This window comes from Colletotrichum siamense (assembly GCF_013390195.1).
Source record: "Colletotrichum siamense strain Cg363 chromosome Unknown KSG_Cg363_contig03, whole genome shotgun sequence".
NCBI classification, from domain to species: domain Eukaryota; kingdom Fungi; phylum Ascomycota; class Sordariomycetes; order Glomerellales; family Glomerellaceae; genus Colletotrichum; species Colletotrichum siamense.
Window position 1 is genome coordinate 6205802 of NW_023501016.1, and position 18513 is coordinate 6224314.

General features: G+C 57.8%; 4 protein-coding genes across 4 annotated transcripts; 3 read left to right on the forward strand and 1 right to left on the reverse strand.

The window, feature by feature from the left end:
• Positions 1–6902: 6902 nt before the first annotated feature.
• On the forward strand, positions 6903–7955 carry CGCS363_v005650 (uncharacterized protein; the record flags this gene model as incomplete). Its single annotated transcript, XM_036637499.1, has 1 exon — positions 6903–7955. One exon carries the CDS (start codon positions 6903–6905, stop codon positions 7953–7955), a length of 1053 nt encoding a protein of 350 aa, XP_036498659.1.
• Positions 7956–11180: 3225 nt separating this feature from the next.
• On the forward strand, positions 11181–13178 carry rlf2 (Chromatin assembly factor 1 subunit rlf2; the record flags this gene model as incomplete). Its single annotated transcript, XM_036637500.1, has 3 exons — positions 11181–11334; positions 11395–12741; positions 12793–13178. The coding sequence occupies 3 exons, from the start codon at positions 11181–11183 to the stop codon at positions 13176–13178; spliced, it is 1887 nt and encodes a 628-aa protein (XP_036498660.1).
• Positions 13179–13633: 455 nt separating this feature from the next.
• Positions 13634–15674, reverse strand: YUC2 (Indole-3-pyruvate monooxygenase YUCCA2; the record flags this gene model as incomplete). The annotated part of the gene is made up of 3 exons (XM_036637501.1): positions 13634–13714; positions 13767–13816; positions 13865–15674. The coding sequence occupies 3 exons, from the start codon at positions 15672–15674 to the stop codon at positions 13634–13636; spliced, it is 1941 nt and encodes a 646-aa protein (XP_036498661.1).
• A 1010-nt stretch (positions 15675–16684) lies between these two features.
• Positions 16685–18268, forward strand: CGCS363_v005653 (Uncharacterized protein; the record flags this gene model as incomplete). Its single annotated transcript, XM_036637502.1, has 2 exons — positions 16685–16830; positions 16894–18268. The coding sequence occupies 2 exons, from the start codon at positions 16685–16687 to the stop codon at positions 18266–18268; spliced, it is 1521 nt and encodes a 506-aa protein (XP_036498662.1).
• Between the last annotated feature and the right edge of the window lie 245 nt (positions 18269–18513).

An 18513-nucleotide genomic window follows, 5' to 3' on the forward strand; every position in this document is an offset into this window, starting at 1 on the left:
GTCCGTTCCCAGACGGAAGGGAAGCAAGGCGTCTGCGGAGGCAATGAAGCGCGGGCTTTTCTCGCGCGCACAAGTGTCTGATCGGGTCGCAGCCGCACGATGCAGTGTAGCAAGGCAGCCAGCTGCTCCCAAGACCGTGCCGGATCATCACGGGCTTCTGCGGCTGGCGGGCGTCTGTGAAACCGAGTCTGCTGTGCTACTGCTACTACATGGGCGAAGAAAAAAAAAACCTGCTTGGGTGCGCACGTACTGGCGGGATCGGAGAGGAACGGACGGACGGACGGGGGAGAGATGGATGGATGAGGATTCAGGGCTGCTTCAGGACGGGCGTCGTCTGACGGGTTTGTCACTGCGAAACGGGTTTGGAAAATGTGAAGGGGGAGGTTGGCAGATTGGGGGCACGGAGCAGTGGTTTGGACGATGTCTGGGGGATGGTTTGGAGGTTGACCAGGCGGGCGGGCGGGTGCACTTGGGCGACGATGCGGATATCACGGGGTCACTCACGGTTTGGTGTGATCTCGGGCGGGTTGACAGACGATAGGCACAATGTTGTAGAGGAGTGTTGGTGTTTGGCTTTGTGGTGCTGCGTTGTGCCTTACATGTAACGGGAACCCAGGTCGCCTTATCTGATCTCACTTACCTTTTCATAAGAGGTACTTGACTAGACTATTCCAAGCAAAGACTCCGGATGTCACCGCAATATAGACGAAGCGGCGTTGACTGAGAAGGGAGCCGTAAAGTAGCAGGACGCCAAAAAAGCCAAGTTTCTGCCCTTGTCTCGACTTCATATCTCTCCATTCCAAGGATCTGGAGGTAATCTTCTGGCGCATGAAGGGGGGGAAGCACATCATCTCGGGCCGTCGCACGAAGTATCGACGTTTCGAGTTCCCTTCCGTTGTTCCCGTGTAGTTGAAGTGCTGTCGAGCGGGCAGGGAGCCTTCTGGCACGAACAAGCGACCGAACGGTCCAGAGATGCGTGTACCGACGTGCAACGCGGGGGGACTACAAGCATCACATCACAGCACAGCTCACAGCACGGTACGCACAGGTTGGCTGAACCATGTCTCTCGGATCGCCAGCCGGCCGGGGGGCAGCGCAGAGGAATGCTGACGCCGCCTCTTGGTGATGGATGTCTGCCATCTAAGCGAACCGGCCGAGAGAAGGGCGAGGGATGGGGGGCAAAACCGCGGATGCCATTCGCCTCTGGATTCAATGCTCCAGCGCGGGGCCGCCACGTCCGGAGGTCTGGGTACCGGGGGGCGGAAGGGGGGGGCAGCAAAACCTTGGAACGGTCGACGCTTTGCTGGAGCCACAGGGCTGGGTTGGACGGTTCCTTAACGGCGGCGTGATATTGGTATGATTCCTTGGTTAGACATTTTGGCAAGCATACAGCACACGTCAGAGATCGCTGGCGTTGAGATCATTGGTCAAACGGCAGGATATTGGACGCTGCACCGCAAACAGGACGGCGATGTCTGGTCTGGAAGGTGATGGGGGGGTTTAGTGTGGGAATAAGGCCGCGAAGGTCTTGTCCGGAGGGCCAAGAGGCTTGAACTCGGAGGACGGCCGGGGCGTGGGGCTCTTGGCGGTTGAGCCGTAGCGGGGATTCAGTCTTGGAGGCGACTTTTTTTTTTTTTCTGTTGGTGTTTCTCTTCTAAGGAGTTTTCTGATATCGCCTCCCAAGATCAGCCTCTTCGGCCCGTCTCCATATGAACACCCTCGAAAGCTGCGATGTTGGCCAGGGGTTGTGGCTGCGAACTCTCACCGGAAAACGCATCCTCCCCCCACCTTAGACCTGGGAAGGGGAAAAAGTGTTCCTGTGGGGTCATGGAGATGGAAGGAATGGAGACAGACGGTCGTGGGCGAGGCGAAAGTGATAAACGCCAGCGGAGGCGGACTTCGGAAACGGGATTATGGATTTTTGTGGGATTTCATTTTTTTGGGCAGGCGCCTTTCGCCTTGCATATCGTGACCCCGGCGGACACTAGGCTGCGTCTGGTGTTTAGATGTGGAGTGCATGCACGTAAGGCGAGACGGCCGGACATGTAGAGGTGGGCTGAGGCTCTGGATGGGATCGGGATCCATGCCAGGCGGCCGCTGGACGGAATTCTTCACCGTGATGTTCGATGAGGGATGGTTATCATGCCGTTTTGGATGTCGAAAGACGGCATTGTTGAGACGGCGGTGGGGATTTTGGGCTTGTGTGATGGGGGATTGTGATATTGGATATTGGCATGCATTGGCGCTGCACTGTGAGGCTACGTACATACTGTAGCATACATAGATACACATGTTTGGGGCGCGCGTTGCTGATGCTGCAGTCACTTTTGCATTTCCAACTGTGCCTCTCTCTCTTCTCTGTAACTTCCCCACATTGCATGCAAACCACGGACTAGGGGGGTTTGATGGGAGGGGGGAGGTCGCAAACATGAGATTCTGCAGCCGTTGATGCGTTTTCCTGTGTCATGCCCAGAGAAGTCGACCGAGGCTTCGCTGGCCCCCAATATCTTTTCTCTACCAGAGATCAACCGAGGAGGGGCATTACACACACCGAGGGAGGAAACAAGAAAAAGGGTCATGCGCAGGACCATTTGTGGTACAACAACCCCCCGCGCGAGAGATGGATGATCTGAGGTGAGGAACGACGGACAGTTGTCATCTGTCACATCAGACCAGCCAGCACTCCGCCGGGGAGAAGCCGGGGGGAGAAGCCGGACGATTGCCGCGCATCTTACATCACATTTCGACATTGCGACGAGGCTGTCTACGCAGTATCCCCTTCGTTGATGCTCGGTATGCGTGGCAACACGACGGTTCCCTGTTGGGTTGACGCGATGCTGGCTGCGCGCTCGGCAGTCAAGACTCGGTGAGAGCAACGACGACCAACAAGAAAGGACATGTCGATCGCATTTGTCCCCTTGCGTTTTGCCTGCCGGGGAAATACCATACATACATACATACATACATACAATGGCCCACGCGAGACAAGGGGGATTGTCTGCAGGAGGATTCAAAGGGCGGCGGCCTTCTGAGAAAAAACCGGTAACAGACAAAAAGGCATCACCGATCCGATCTCATGGCCCCCAAAACAGGGAAAGACGGGAGGATGGATGAGGTAAAGGCTAGGAACAGGATGACCACAAACAGGGACCAGCGACGGAGACGGGGTGGTGCAAGGAAGCGGGCACAGGGCCAGGGACAGGCACGGCGCAAGGCGGGAAAGAAACTGGATATCGATGATGAAAAAGGGCAGAAAAAAAGGCCCTGGAGATCATTGTGTGCCCGTACATCCAACCGGGTTGCGAAGATCATTGATCGGCTTTCTTTGTGCGTGTTCGTGTACGCGCCGGAGACATTGCCATTGTCAGTAGACGGCGCGAGCGGCAACTGTCAACGCCTGCTAGAGCCTCGCTGGAGCACGCCTGGAGAAGGGAGGAAGGGGGGGCATTACATCAACGGGTGTGGGCGGAGGGCGGTGATTGGCCCGGTAGCGTGGTGATTGTCACGGCGTCCCGCGTGGGTTTATTTTTTAATGGGTTTTTTGGTGTGGTGGTTTGGTTTGGTTTGGTTCGGTTCGGTTCCTGGTTTCGCGGAGGCGCTCTATTCGGCACCCCCATGTCCCCTATTCGGCACCCACCTACTAACAGAAAAAACCGACATCTCAAGTAACCACGAACCTCTAACTACTAACCCTAAGCCCTAACTATAACTATAACTACTTAACCTAATCCTAAAGTATTAACCGCGAGATCTACCGTATCTTTAAGGAATTTTTCTGATTTTTTCCCGACTTTTCCTGATTTTCTAAGAATTTCTGAGCATCGCGCGCGCAATACGTGTAGATGTTAGTGTGGACAGCTTCGCACTGGTTTTAGGTGGGCCGCTGTCTCGCGAGCATTTTCGTGCACGGCTTTTTTTTGTATGGGAATTCTTCCTAAAGAGGCTTAACCTGGTGCCGAATAGGGGACATGGGGGTGCCGAATAGACCTCCTCGGTTTCGCGTCCACGTCGTGTTGAACCGCTGGTAAACTTGGCTTGGTTCCTTTGGTGGCTGACGCTACGGCGGCACGGGAGTGCGACGGTGTGTGGGATTTCCTCGGTGGATTATATCACGATCGATCGAGATGAGAGGCAGGTTTGAATCTTGATTTTTTTGCATCATGCTTGCGTTTCGGCAGAAAGGGGGGAGATGATGGATGATGATGATGGCTGTTGTTAGTTGCTTGGTCCAGGAGAAGCAGAGGCAGTGAGTTCCATGAGTCTCTCTGAAGGACGGCCCATCCGGAAGCTCGGGCCCTGACGGGCGTTTACGTGCAGATTGTGTCCTGTTCTAGTGAAAGCATGTTGGGTGGGAACGGGGACACAGGTGCGCGGCGAGGCTAGGATGGGATGCGAGGTTGGTCTCGCATGTTGTGTGTGTGGTGTGCGATTCCATTCCCGTTGTCAGGCAAGTGGTGAGAGTACGCCAGCAAGGCGACGACGACAGCCGGCCGCAGCGCCGCAGACTGACGGCTGGAGTGGAGGCAGAGAGAGAGAAGACTCCACGCCCAATGATCCGACTTCAAGGGCCACGATGATGGAGATGTGGACTGGGGGAGGGAAGGCTACGGCGGTAGACGACCAATGGAGGCGGAGAGGCAGAGCACACGTTTTTTGGGATGCTAGTGCGGGACAGCGAGTGAGAGACAGACAGACACACGCAGAGACAGAGACATAGACACAGAGAGACGGAGAGAGCGCGAAGAGAGACTGAGACTCAGCCAGACAGAGACAGAGACCAGAGAAACGGAGCCAGACAGACACCACCACCACCCACCAAGAGCTGCCCCGGGCGCATGCAACGTTGGACCGGGGCCCTTGTCACCCTGTCACCTCGTTCTTGGCTTGCCCTTTTCCAGTCCTGGTGTCGGCCAGGACAGCACCCAGCTGCTGGCCTGTCCCCTGCCCACGGCCCTGTCCCTGTGTGGTGTGTATGTGTGTGTGGCCCCCATGCCCCCCTGCCCTGCTCTCTCTGTGTCCATCCCACTCTTTTTCTCTCGCAGTCTCTCTCGCCGATCTTAGTGGCGGAGAGGGAGCGAGACAGGGCGGGTTGTTCTTGGTGCTTGCTGGGTGATGTTCAATCGTCACAATTCGGTCTTTTGGGGGACCACTCTTTCTGCATGGCATTGGCATCGCCGTTCTATTCGAATCTGACGCGGGTTTGTTTAGTGTATTGCATTGTATTGTGTTGTATTGTATTGCACTGTTAGATGTATGGTAGAGTATGTTGCTTATCACTTGTTTCTGGCGTGTGTGTGTTTAGTTGTTGCCGTGTGTCTCTTCTTATGCGAGGCGTTGTGTGTCTTGTCTCTGCCGTGCCTTATCTCTGCAAGATCAGAAACAACAACAACAATAACAACAAAACAAGACGGCGTAGGTCGGCCATCTTTCTCTGCACCCTTCCTCCCTCGACGGTGATCATTGTTTCCCCTCAAACCCTTTGAAGTCGGGCAGTCGGTCCCTTGCGGCGCTGCCACTATCGACGAGACGTGCGTGGGGAGGCATCATCCCTCAAGGGCATGATTGAGATCATCTTCAGCTGCTGGGGGCCCGTATCTTCAACTCCAGCTGTTTTTAGCACCAGTTCTTTTTCTTGCCGTCTACGGTCTACTACGTTAGCGGCTGCTGCTACACTACTGTATATCCGTACATAGTACAAACAGCATATGATCGGTGTGCTCCACTGAGGGTCCTCGTCCGTCCGTCGCTCAGCGTCGTCCCCTGCCTGGTTCGCCCTAGCCGCCTCCGAAGGTCGACGGACACGAGCACACGTTGGAAGAAGCCCGAGAGAGACGAACGGTGCCAGAGCAGAGCAAAAAGCACGCATCATCCTCGATCCCCCTCCAGCTGAGCTGAGCTGCCTCCCGCTAGGGCTTGCAATAGCGCGACAGGCGGGCTTGGGTTGGGGGTCATGGCACCAAAGGCGTCAGATTGATTTTCTCGGGTCTTCATAGTCAAGTGAAGGCAAGGGGGCCCGACGTAATCAATCCGTCCCGCCGGGTTCCCTCAGCGTTCTATCCGTAATTCTTCGTAGAGAGCGAGAGGAGAGACGGGTGTGGCTTGGCTTTTGGGGTGTCGAGGGTGTTGCTCGTTGCTCTGTCGGGCTTCCCGATTGCTTCACTCCACCAGCTCGCCCACCGTCTCCAGTACCTCCTCTGACGCAAGTACCTTACCTTACCTTACGGATACCCTGACTGAGTTGACTGAGTGCTGCAGCTCAGCTGTGAGGTGTGTGTATGTGTGTGTGTCCATGTATGTGCTGCCCAGCCTTCCTTTCGAAAGGTTCCCTGTGGTGCGGTGCGGTGCTCTGCGGTGCGGTTAGGTACCTCGGGCCCGCTAACGCTAACGCTAAGGTACCTTACCAGCCCTGTCCTGCTGGAGGGAGGTACCTACTAAAGGTACCTGCTAAGGGTACCTTATGGGGGGAACTCAACAATTCGCCCGCCTTACTCGCCGAGCCTGAACCCGCCCGAAGCAGAAACCTGAAGCTGCCCGCTGCCCGGGCTGAACCTGCACTCAATACTAATAACCTGCGCCGGCCCGACACCTTTTCTACCTCGCCCTTCCCCTCCTCCTCCTCCTCCCACCAACATCATCACCACCGCTCTTCTTCACCACCACCACCACCACCACCGCCTTCCTTCCCTCCCTCTCTCAACAGGCGACATCACCAGTCAACCTGGATCGCCCGGGAAGGAAGCATTACCTCCGTCAACATCGACACCGACAATAATTACCTACACCCTCTGGCAGTGAGTGGCAGCATCCAGTCTGCCCGCAGAGGTGACCACCTCCAAAACACCACGAACAACATCACCACCACACCTTGACCTCAAGGCCCTGAGGGGGGAACCACCGCCGCAATGTTGGACCCGTCGGCGAGTCGGCGCCAGCAGCCCATGGACTCGTCCGCCATCTACTCCCACTCCCGCACCCGCACCGTCTCCTCAAATACCTTCCCCGTCGCCATCCAGAGCCCGACGCCAATGCACCTCGCCCAGGCTCCCCAACAACACTCCCGCCGCTCGCCCTCCGTCAACACCTTCAGCACCACCTCGAGCGTGCCCCCTCCCGCCGCCTACCGCACCTCCCCCACGACAGACCTCCGCCGCTCCACCTCGTCACGATCAGGCGGCGGCTCCCCGCAACCCACCGGCTACGTCGCCCTGCTCCGCAAGCAGAAGGCCACCGTCTGGTGCGACCGCGCCCAGTACGAAGACCCCCGCCTGCTCGCCCAGCAGCGCGCCGCCAAGATGCGGGCCACCCTCGAGGTTATCGGCGGCCAGCGCCACTCCTCCGGCCTCTCCGCCCCCTCCGGACGCACCAGCACCGGCATCTCTGCTACCGGCAAGGTCGCCGCCAAGATCCGTCACCACGGAAAGCCCGGCGTCGTCGGCTATGCCCCGGGCGACCACCACGTCGGCGTCGGCGGCGTCCCCATGCGTCTCTCCGCCACAGAGGTCGAGGGCGAGGACTCGGACGAGGACGACGCTCGCCTGCACCACCGCCGCACCGGTAGCAGCGGCCGCAGCAGTCTCGCGAGCCGCCGCGGCCCCGGCTACAGGTCCTCGGGCGGCCTGGGCAGCGGCAGCGGACGCAGGTGGAGCCCCGGCGACACCCCCGAGAGGACCGGCAGCCTCGTCGAGGAGAAGCAGGAGGAGACCCTGGGCGACAACGCGAGCGGCAGGGCCATGACCACCGGCTCGTCCGGCAGCAGCGCCGAGAGGGCCGACAACCTGGGCGAGCTGAACATGAACACCAACGCCGCCAGGCTCGCCAGTAACTCGCTCATGCACCAGACCGTCACCCGCGAGAAGAGCGTCAAGGGCGCCGACGATCTCCGTAGGAGGGGAAGCGTCGACGAGCGCACTTCGACGCTTACGGGAGGCCGTCTTTACATTGCCAACCCCGATTAACACCTCTTCACACACCCGAACGAGCTCGAACACACACGATGAGAGGCCCTCGACGGGCCACCCTCGGAAGAACCGAACTCGAAAATTTCTTATTACCTGTTCTTGTACGAGTGCTTTGCCGAGCAATACACACACACACACACACGGTCGTTTGGGTGGGGGGGGGGGGGGGGGGGGGGGGGGGGGGGGGAGACCACCGTTTTCTTTCCTACTATCAAAACCTGCATCACATCGGCGTTTTCCTGGATTTTGTATTGTTTTTTTACTTTTGGGTGGGATGATACCATACAGAGGCCATCCCGAGATCACACACACTCGGGGTTGGATTCCATTGTCTCGAGATTCTCAAAACTCCTCGTCTTTTTCCTCCTGTTTTCCTCAGTACGATCGCTACCCACGGGTTTCTTTCCGCGTGTCTGTATTTTTCTGTCCTGGTTTTATGTTTCCCGAGTACGCGGTCTACTCCTCACACTTTGATGGTTTCCCCCTGTTCGGGTGCCATCCTCTAATCTGCGGGCAAGACAAAACAGTGAGGGGACGGAGAGGGGGACTTTGGTGGCGGAAGACAAAAAGGCACACTGGTTGCGAAGGGAGGAGGATGATACCACATGTTCAGAGACAACCCCCGGATGAACGGAGAGGGGGGCGATGTCTGGGGAGGAGAAGTGAGACAAGACAGACGGAGCTTGAAATGCTCGAATATGAAAAGCCATTCTTGGGCACATGGCGAAAAAACAACCTTTCTTGGAGCATTTTGTGACAATTCCCGCCACGCAGTGAGAATGTGAAGTTTACCTCGGGTCGAGGTCTTTCAGCAAGCAGCACGAATTCGAGTGAGGAATCAGCAGTCAGATCCTCCCTGTGACGGGGAGAAGCTACGCCAGCTGAGTCGCCGAGGTGTTGTCTCTGAAGCTAGGGTAATGCGACATCGAGCTCGACGAACCAGCTAGCTGCATCGCCGTTTCCGAACATTTGTTTGCTCACTTGCTTGCTTCCAGGGTATAGCTCTCTCTCCACGTCCGAGGCCCTGTACCGATATCTAACCACCTCCCCCCGCCGCTTGTCTCGCTATAATTCTTGATAGGTGACGAAGGATGAACCCTTCCTGATCAATATCCCCAATGCCACCTGCCGTCTCCCCGTTGCGTTGGTTTCGAGTCAAGCGTCATATCTGGGGCGGCCATGGGAGGTGCGATCTACGGATGGGATAGCATGTGGGTTTTGTTTGGTGAGGTTGGAGCAGAGAGAGCCGCTTGCGGTGCTACGCTTCTTGAAGGGCTAGTGCTGGTTGGTTGGTGTGGGCTAGGAACGGTCTGCTGCTTTTTTTGTTCCAAACATAGTACACTTTTGACAGCGGACTGCCAAACACGACGTCGCTTGACGGGGCTGCCGTATGAGACGGTGGACTGAGAAGCTGTTGTAACGCTGCGACGGCGTCTTTGGAGATGCTGCTGGGGAGTGCGACCTTACCAAAACTTACTTGGTGAGCAGGTCGGGGTGAACTCCGAGCTGGTGGCCTTTCTTTCTTTTTGGGAATTGTGGGTTTTTAGACTTTCTTGTGGCGCGTTTGGGTGAGGCGAGATTGATGAGTGTTTCTGTAACGTGGTGGTGTTCTTCTCTCTCTCTCTGAAGGGGGAATACGAAGGTGTGAGACTGTAGATCACGACGATGGGACGTTGGGGGAGCTTGGGGGGGGGTGATTGATCTCCGTCCTCTGCCTTGGTTGAAGGTGCCGAAGTTACGACACGATCACCGGTTGTGGTAAGGGAGAGACGATGCAGGAAGAGGGAGTTCTGCAATCGTCGTGCATGGCAATCACAGATCCCCCATGGACGAACATCCCCATCCATCGCCCAGCCACCCTCCCGACACCGTGGGATAGAACATGCACGCCCCCGTCACATCATTTAGGGTTCTGTGCGTGCTTGCGTCGGGCATGAGCTTGGGGCGGCGGCGGCGGCGGCGGAAAGGGAAGCTGTCGATCATCTCGTGTTGCCCGCGAGACGGGACCCCTTCAAGACCGTGGTGCAGTTGGACCCCTAAGAACGGCGGCATCATATGTGGCTCTCTCTCGGGGCGGACGATGGGAGGCACAGGGATTTAGCCCGCTAGGGAGGATATGGCATCATGATGTAACGTTCTGACTTGCGCCAAGGGCTGGGACCAATTTTGGCAGCAACCGGAGGGTGTGGGGACTTTGCGTTATTGGTTTCCGCGTGTTCGTTCTTTGGCGGCAGGGCGGTTGTGGAGATTCTGTTTGCTGCGCTGGTGGGTGGGGCTTGCTCGGTGAGGGCGGCTCGGTCGGCGGGCTTTACCGGGCTGCCGGGAATAAGACAGGGCAGGGTGAGGGAGCCGGGGCCGTGCGGAGGCTGAGGGTGAGCCACGGGTGTGGGTACCAGCCACGGAGAGGTGCTTCAGCCACAGGGGCATCGAGGTTCACATCGGTTATCTTATCGGGGGTGTTAGCGCGTTCTGCGGGGTCGCGTTGCTGGTAAAGAGGTCTGTTAGTGCGGGACGACGGTAAGATGTTGAACTCGGGTCTTGTAATGGATCAACCATACCTGAAGATGCGTCTTGATGCCACGGAAATGTTGGATGTAAGTATGGAATACTCTGTGACTGGTCTGCAAAGAACTTCCAATCTCTAAATGCACAGCTTGCATCTGATATTAGGTCGTTTGACACTTCCACCAACTCCATCACGCCTGCCGCTCCGCATCCTCAGGAAAGGGGTAGCGTCCTAACAGACGCAAAAGCCTCCAACAGACTTTCCCATTTCCACCAAAAGGAGCGCCCCTGCCACTCTCAGCGGCCCAAAGACACGACCCCGGCCTCGCTGACGCCAAATTTACGCGTCCGTCGCGTCTCAGTGGAGGAACAACGCTCTCCTGCCCTCACGCAACCACCAACAACGGCTCCATTAACGGCCCTTTCCACTTTGCCCCATCCGCGATTTCACCTTTTCGAGACCTACGACGCTGCCGCAGCTGTCCCTTTTGCGATCCAAAGACGGCCCAACCCATGTCCTGACGCAGTCGATGCCCTCAATTGGGATCAGACCAGTCTAATCTACTTCCTTCTCGACGTTCCTCTCGACCGCCTCAAACTTTCACCACTTCACTTCTACACCGACATACCCCACAACCTGCAACCACTCACGCAAGCCCGACGATACACGGTCGCGACCCCTGCGACACACACAGCCCTCCGATGCCTTTGTTCGACATGTCACCCAATCTGCAGAGAAAGAACGAGATGGAGAACGGCTTGAAGAGGAGCCACGATGAGTACTCGGGCGACGAGGTCGCCATCGACGACCGCGGCCTTGACGCCGGCGTGAAGCAGCAGGCCACCGAGGGCGTCGTCCAGCCGAGCAAAGGTATCTATGCCCGACGCACCTGCCACTGCAGAGCAGATCAGTATTCTAACGACCCAGCAGCCATGTCCCCCTCCATCGAAATCACACGCGACACCCCTCCTCCCCAGAGCAGCCCGGACTCGCTGACCACCGCGGGCACGACCACGCCAGCACGCGACTCACCATCGCCCAACCCCACACCGACCAAGGCCTCGCCTCTGAAGCAGACACAGACCGCCGGCGCCGCTCCCTCGTCACAACCGCCTGCCTCAACGGCGGCATCGTCGACACCCCAGCCACCTGCTAAGCGCAAGCGCCGCACCGCCGCAGAGCTGGAGGCCGAGGCAAAAGAGAAGGCTCAGAAGAAGAAGGAGCGGGAAGAGGAGAAGGAGGCGAAGCAGGCCGAGAAGGCCAAGCTCGATGCCGAGAAGCAATTAAAGCGGGCCGAAAAGGCAAAGGAGGAAGCGGAGAAGCAGGCAAAGCGGGATGAGAAGCGCCGCAAGAAGGAGGAAGAAGATCGTAAGATCAAGGAGGAGAAGGAGAAGAAGGAGCGTGCCCAGCCGAAGCTCATGTCCTTCTTCACCCCCAAGAAGGCCCCCGTCACGCCAAAGAAGGAGTCGCCGGCTGCTGCCGTCAAGACGGAGAGCCCCGCAAAGGCTTCTGCCGCTGAGTCGACACCAGCGCCGGCGAAGGAGGAGAAGTCAGAGTACGAGAAGAGGTTCAAGCCCTTCTTCGTTCACGAGACGGTCCGCATGGCCAAGAACCCCTTCGAGATGGACGAGGAGGCACACGCGGCCAAGTCACAGATTCTGGACGAGTACATTGACGGCAAGAGGACAATGGACGAGTCGAGCAAGTTCAACCCGGTCGAGATCTTCCAACTACCCTGCCGCCCCGCACCACGAGGCCGAATTTACCCGCCCGTCAGATACACCATGGAAAAGATGCAGAAGCTCACCCAGAAGGCCGAGGGTGCCAGCGAGGAGGACAGGAAGGCAATTACAAAGGAGACCGCAGACGCCCTTCGCAAGATTCCCGTGAAGACACTGCGCTTCTGGCAGGATGTGCGCCCGCCTTACAAGGGAACAGTAACCCTCAGACCGTACCAGGCAGGCAAAGACGGCATGCGACGACTAGCACGAAACCCGACACTGCGCGGGCTTGTCCCCGTCAACTACGACCACGACTCAGAAGCCGAGTGGGAGAGCGAAGGCGAAGATGTCGACATTGACGACGATGACGAAGAAGACCTCGACGGCGACGGCGAAGACATGGACGAGTTCCTTGACGACTCGGAAGATAGTGGACCTGCGAGATTTGTTAGTGCCAATGGACTCGAACCTGTGAGTACGGGAGTCTGTTGGGAGGACCGCAAACGCATGGGCCCGAATCGCACCATGTACGAACACAGGATGGAATTCATTCTCGGTAAGTCACCTTCCCCATTAGACGCGTACAGCCGTTTTAACACTGCTTCAGAGACCCTCGATTCCCGCCACAGCATCGACCCCTTTTCGACAAAGTATTGGGAGCCCGAGCCGAAGCAGAAAGCACCCAAGGCTGCGTCCAAGACGGCAGACACATCAGCGCCGGCCAACGCCTTCCAAGCCATTGGGGCCAAGAACACTCCGCAGACGCTTCCAAAGAAGATCCTGGAGAATAACGTCCTGCAGGAGCTCAAGAAGGTCATCCAGGCGAACCCCAAGATTGCCAAGGGCGGCTTGATCGATCTATCGTACGTTGCGCTCGCCCACGCCAAGGTCTCGCGCAACGACATCAAGGAGGCCATCACGACCATCGCAGAGCGTTCCGGCGGTCAAGGGCGTGCCGGCTCGTGGGTCGTGAAGCCCCTATACCTTGATTAAGGGGTACTGGGAGATGTTTTGCGGATGAATGGCGTTATTTTCTTCGTTTTTATTCTTACTCGATGAGGATACCTCGGCGGACATGTCTTTATTTCACAGTTCGCCTTTTGTCAAAGTTATGGAGTGCATGGATTTTCGGTGGTACGAGGGCATTGGGATGGAGGAAAAGGGCGGACAGCATTGGCATTGTCCCGTCTTATCCTCGACAAGCCGCCGGCACAGGAGCTGGCGGCGAACAGTTTGATTGCTTGCAACGCTGCCTTCATAAGGCGGCTATGATATGACGGCATGAGGGCGGCGTATGATGGAATTATTTGGTCTTGCACGGATGCATAGTTGTGCTCCGACCACCGGCGTTAGAGAGGCTGGTAGATATTAGGAAAAGCCTTATATTTCATTCGGATGCTACAGCGGTACGTGATGTTGTCGTTCGTCTACATGTGACTATACAGACACTACTCCTTGACTGAACGAGCATATCTCTCCGGAAACACCCCATCGATATCAGCCAGGACCTGGATAGCAGTGAACCTGGACTATTTACCGTTAGCATGAGATCAACATGGTAAGGCGGAGCAGCAAACTTACAATCCCCCGACAGAAAATGAGTCCAACCCCAGAAAAGTAGAGATTCGGATCTGCCACAACAGTCAGTCATAATCACCCATCCTCAAAACAGTACTCACGTCCAGAGAATGTCGTAATCCCAATCCACTCCCCCTCCTCATCCACCCCAATCCTCCCAACATTCTCAATCCGCCCCGCCGTCTCCTCGTCCACGAACCCGCTCTCCGCCCACGCCCGCGGCGCGTCCACGTCCCCGAACCCCGTCGCGAACACCACCGCATCCGCCTCAACCACCCGCTCGACCCCGGTGTCCCTGTCGACGACGACCACACCATTCTCCGCGAAACCGCGCGCCTCGCCGCGCTCGATGCCGATCTTGCCGTCTAGTACTAGTTGGAGGGTTCCCGGCTGGTCGACGTAGAACGCGCGTCCGCGCTCTTCGAGCTGTTTGGAGATTAGGCACGGGGCGCGGTCGACGAGGTAGCCTGCCTCTTCAAATTTCTCCGTGCGGGCGGAGTGTTGGGCCATGAGGGAACGGATGGCGGATTGGGCGAGGGTGCGGGAGACGCCGGCGGGGAGGGCGGACTCGGCGAAGTCGGCGGACTCGGGGGCACCCGGGAGGGAGTTGTAGCGCGCGGTGATGACGGGGAGGAAGGCGGGCAGGTCGAGGAGGACGGTGGGGCTGCGCTGGAGGATGGAGACGGAGGGGACGAGCGGGGAGAGGGCGAGGTCGGCGGCGATGTCGTGCGCGGAGTTGCCGGAGCCGATTACCAGGACGCGTTTGGAGGCGAAGGGGGCGGGGGTGTGGTAGGATGTGGAGTGGAGGATGGGGCCGGGGAAGGTGGGTGGTGGAGGGGGCGACATGGGGGGCAGGTTGATGTTGGACGGGGAGACGAGCCAGCCTGTTGAGAGGATGAGGTTGCGCGCGAGGAGGGTGGTGGAGGAGGAGGATGTAAGGGTGTCGGTGAGGTGGACGGTCCAGAGGTTGGTGGTGGGCGACCAGGTGTTGGCGGTGACGGTCACGCCGCCGAAGAAGGGGAGGCGGAGGTCCTCGACGGCGGCGCGGTAGTAGGATGTTAGCTGCGGGCCGGAGAGGAACTCAGGGAGGGAGGACGGGACGGGGTAGTCGGGGAGCTGGATCATGGACTTGGGGTGGTGCAGGCGGATGGAGGCGTAGCGGGCGGAGGACCAGTTGCCGCCGGCGAGGGGCTCGGAGTCGAGGACGAGGCACTCTGCGCCGGCGCTCTCGAGGCGCATTGCGTTGGCGATGCCGTTGCAGCTGCCCCCGACGATGACGGCGTCGAGGATGGTGGAGGCGGGGAGGGAGGGCAGGCCCTGGGCGGAGGAGCGGCCGCGCTGGGAGGATGGGAGGAGGGAGGAGGAGGGGCGTGGGAGGGGGGTGAAGGGGCGGGAGAGGAGGGCGTGGACTTGGGTTGTTAGGCCCCAGATCTTGAACGTGGGAGAGGAGGAGGTGGTGGTGGTGATGGGGATGAGCTTTGCGAGGCCGGTGCAGGAGGTCGCGGGGTGGGCGCAGTGGAAGGAGAAGGGGACCTCGAGGGTGGCGAGGGTTGGGGAGAGTCTGACGAAGGCGGGCTTGAGGCCTTTGAGCTCGGGTTTGGGGGAGAAGGTGGACGGGGCTCGGGTCGAGGAGAGGGATTCCCAGGCGCGGAGGATGGCGGCGCGGCCGAGGATGGTGCGCTTGTCGAAGGTGAGGGTGAGGGTGTCCCTCCACCAGGAGTCTTCGACGAAGAGGTCTGCGAAGGAGGGCCAGTCGGCGTTGGTCACGGCATCGGAGAGGGCTTTGAGGAAGTGAGATGCTTCGGCGGCGACGTCGAGGTTGGCTTCGGAGGGGAAAGGGGGCACGGAGGGGATGGGGGAGGGGAGGTCTGCGACCCTGGTGCGGGTGCGGTGGTTGGTGATGGTTGTCATTGCGGCTGCTTGTTGATGGAGATGGAGGTGATGTTTGAAGAGCAGTGCGGTGAGGTTTTGAGGTTATAAGTCAGGAACTCAAGGGCTTTGGATTCATGAGATTTTCCAAGAAATCCCTGGAGATGTAGGCTTTTTATATTGGATGTAAACACTCCCGCCAGGAAGTCTGCACGTATGATCTCGTTGTTGCCAGTCATATTGCAGCGTCAAACATCTGTAACAATGTGTTATAGGAACTTTGAGCACATCAGCAGCCAAGTGATCCTTCAAAAGAGACAACCCAGATGCAGGTAAGATCTGGAGCGGGAATTTCGTAACAACGTCCAATCATACAGAACTTGTGTTACCGCTCGCGGCAATCTTGAGACTCCAATACTGCGGATCTACACATGATGCATGAACTTGATGCCATCGTCACAGATAACCTGAGGGTCGTACGGCGTGTAGTCTGGGATGTGACGTCCACCCGGATTTCGCGGAGTTTAGGATGGGTCCGGGGATTGCGGGCGAGAGCTATCAGTTCGCGCTATTCCTCGGTTCGTATTGTCTTCGTCTCTGATTCGCGGAGAGGCTACTGTCAGCTAACCGGGGAGCGTGTCTGGACATTGGAAGGGGAGGTCTTCTCAAAGTAGCAATCTTTTATGGCATCCAGACACGTTGATTGGCCCCAGCGGATGTTGTCTTGGGAAAATTATTTCAACTGATTAATTTAGCACGCAGGTTCAATGGAAAAAGCATGCGATGTTCTAATAAACACAAATAGCATGTGAGTGTGTCAACATCATAGGAGAAGACGCAGATGAGCAGCAAGATGGTGATGCAGATGAAAGTCGTGGTCATGGGGGCCAAATTGTGGTCTTGGTTTGGAGATGCATGAAAATTGTTAAGCGACATCCTATGGGCGGGATAGGTGACGTGACAACGTCCTTCCCTCGTCCCAGCCCCCGAAGAAACATTATCATCGGCATCAACACTCAAGTAATCTCAATATTCAACATACATCAATCGCCATGGCCGCAAAGACGTCAAAGGTGGAGCGAACAACCATCGCGGGGTCAATCGAGATACCCCGCATCCTCAACGGCCTCTGGCAGCTCGCCGGCGGCCACGACCAGGACGTCGACGTCGCGGCCGCCGCAAAGGCGATGAAGCCGCTGTGAGCATTTTGCACCGTTATCATTCTGGTTCAAACCCGAAAACATGGACTGATGTCATGCAGCATCGACGCCGGGCTGGACGCCTTCGACATGGCAGACCACTACGGCCCCGCCGAGCTCGTCCTTGGGGAGCACGCCCGCACCGCCGACCGCCCCGTCACGGCGTTTACAAAATGGTGTCCGCCCGAGACCGGAGATAAGTCCTTCGCAACCGCCGAGGCGGCCGTCGACCTCGCGCTGGCGCGGATGGGCGCGGCGCAGATCGCGCTGATGCAGTACCACGTGTGGGACTACACGGACGACACGTACCTGGTCAACCTGGCGCACCTGCGGACGCTGCAGGCGCGGGGGAAGATTGCGCATGTCGGGCTGACGAACGTGGATACCGCGCATCTGGAGATGTTGCTGGATTCAGGGTATGAGGTTGTCTCGAACCAGGTGTCGGTGTCGGTGGTTGATTTGAGAGTTGTGAAGGGGAGGATGGGCCGGGTGTGTGAGGAGCGAGGGGTGGGTTTGCTTGCGTATGGGACGCTGCTGGGCGGGTTCTTGGGGGAGAGGTGGGTTGGCGTGGAGGAGCCGAAGGAGGAGGGGTTGAATTGGAGTTTGAGGAAGTATTTGCGGTTTATTCAGGTTGCTGGTGGATGGGAGGCTTTTCAAGGGGTCCTTGGGGCGGTAGCTGGTGTCGCGAAGAAGCATGGTGTTTCGGTTGCTGCTGTTGCGATGAGGTGGGTGTTGGATGTTCCGGCTGTGAAGGCTGTCATCATCGGGGCGAGGCTGTCTGAGCAGAGCTGGGAGTATGCCCAGAAGAACGTCGAGGCGTTCGGGTTCAAACTTGATGAGGAGGATCGGGCTGCGATTGCAAAGGCGCAGGAGGGTTTGAAGGATATACCGGGCGACTGCGGGGACGAATACCGACGGCCGCCGTTCATGACAGCTTCTGGAGACCTGAGTGACCACATCAAGGAGAGCAATGAGATGCAAAAGGTGGAGGAGGCCATCGCCATGGGGAAGAGGGTGGAGTTTCACTCGGGGAGCAAGTGGGAGCCGATCTGTGGCTACTCTCGCGCGGTGAGGTTTGGAAATGTCATTAGGGTGTCGGGCACGACGGCGAATCCACCGCAAGAGCTGCAAGGCCAGCTTGGTGTAGTTGGAGGAAAGTCTGCAAAGTCGCAGGCTGTTGCGGCGCTTGATATCATTGAGAGGGCCGTGAGACGACTTGGGGGGAGCATGGCGGATGTGGTGCGGACGAGGGTGATGCTTCAGCGGGAGGAAGACGTTGAGGGTGTTTCGGCGGCACATGGATGGGTTTTCAACTGTCGAGGGGTCTGGCCTGCGAACACAACAACTACGGCTGGGCTGATTGGAGACGAGGTTCTGGTTGAGATTGAGGCCGAGGCGGTCGTTGGGAGTGGAAAGTCTGTCGTGGCCATTTCATGAGCAGATCTTACAGTTTGCACAGGAAAGACCATCGAGTCCAAAGGGGCCCAATCAGAGCATATGATGTCAACACGACGCAAAGAGAATATTAATTACCCTGTCGTTATTGTTGTTCTGGGTTCTTGACAGAGCTGGCTCAGATCGCTTCCTGGTGGCCATTTGGTAACATTTACTTGTACACTGTGTCCGCCGCTCATATTAGGCGTTCTCAATATAATCGGGTCACGCCCAGGAAGTGTGACTCA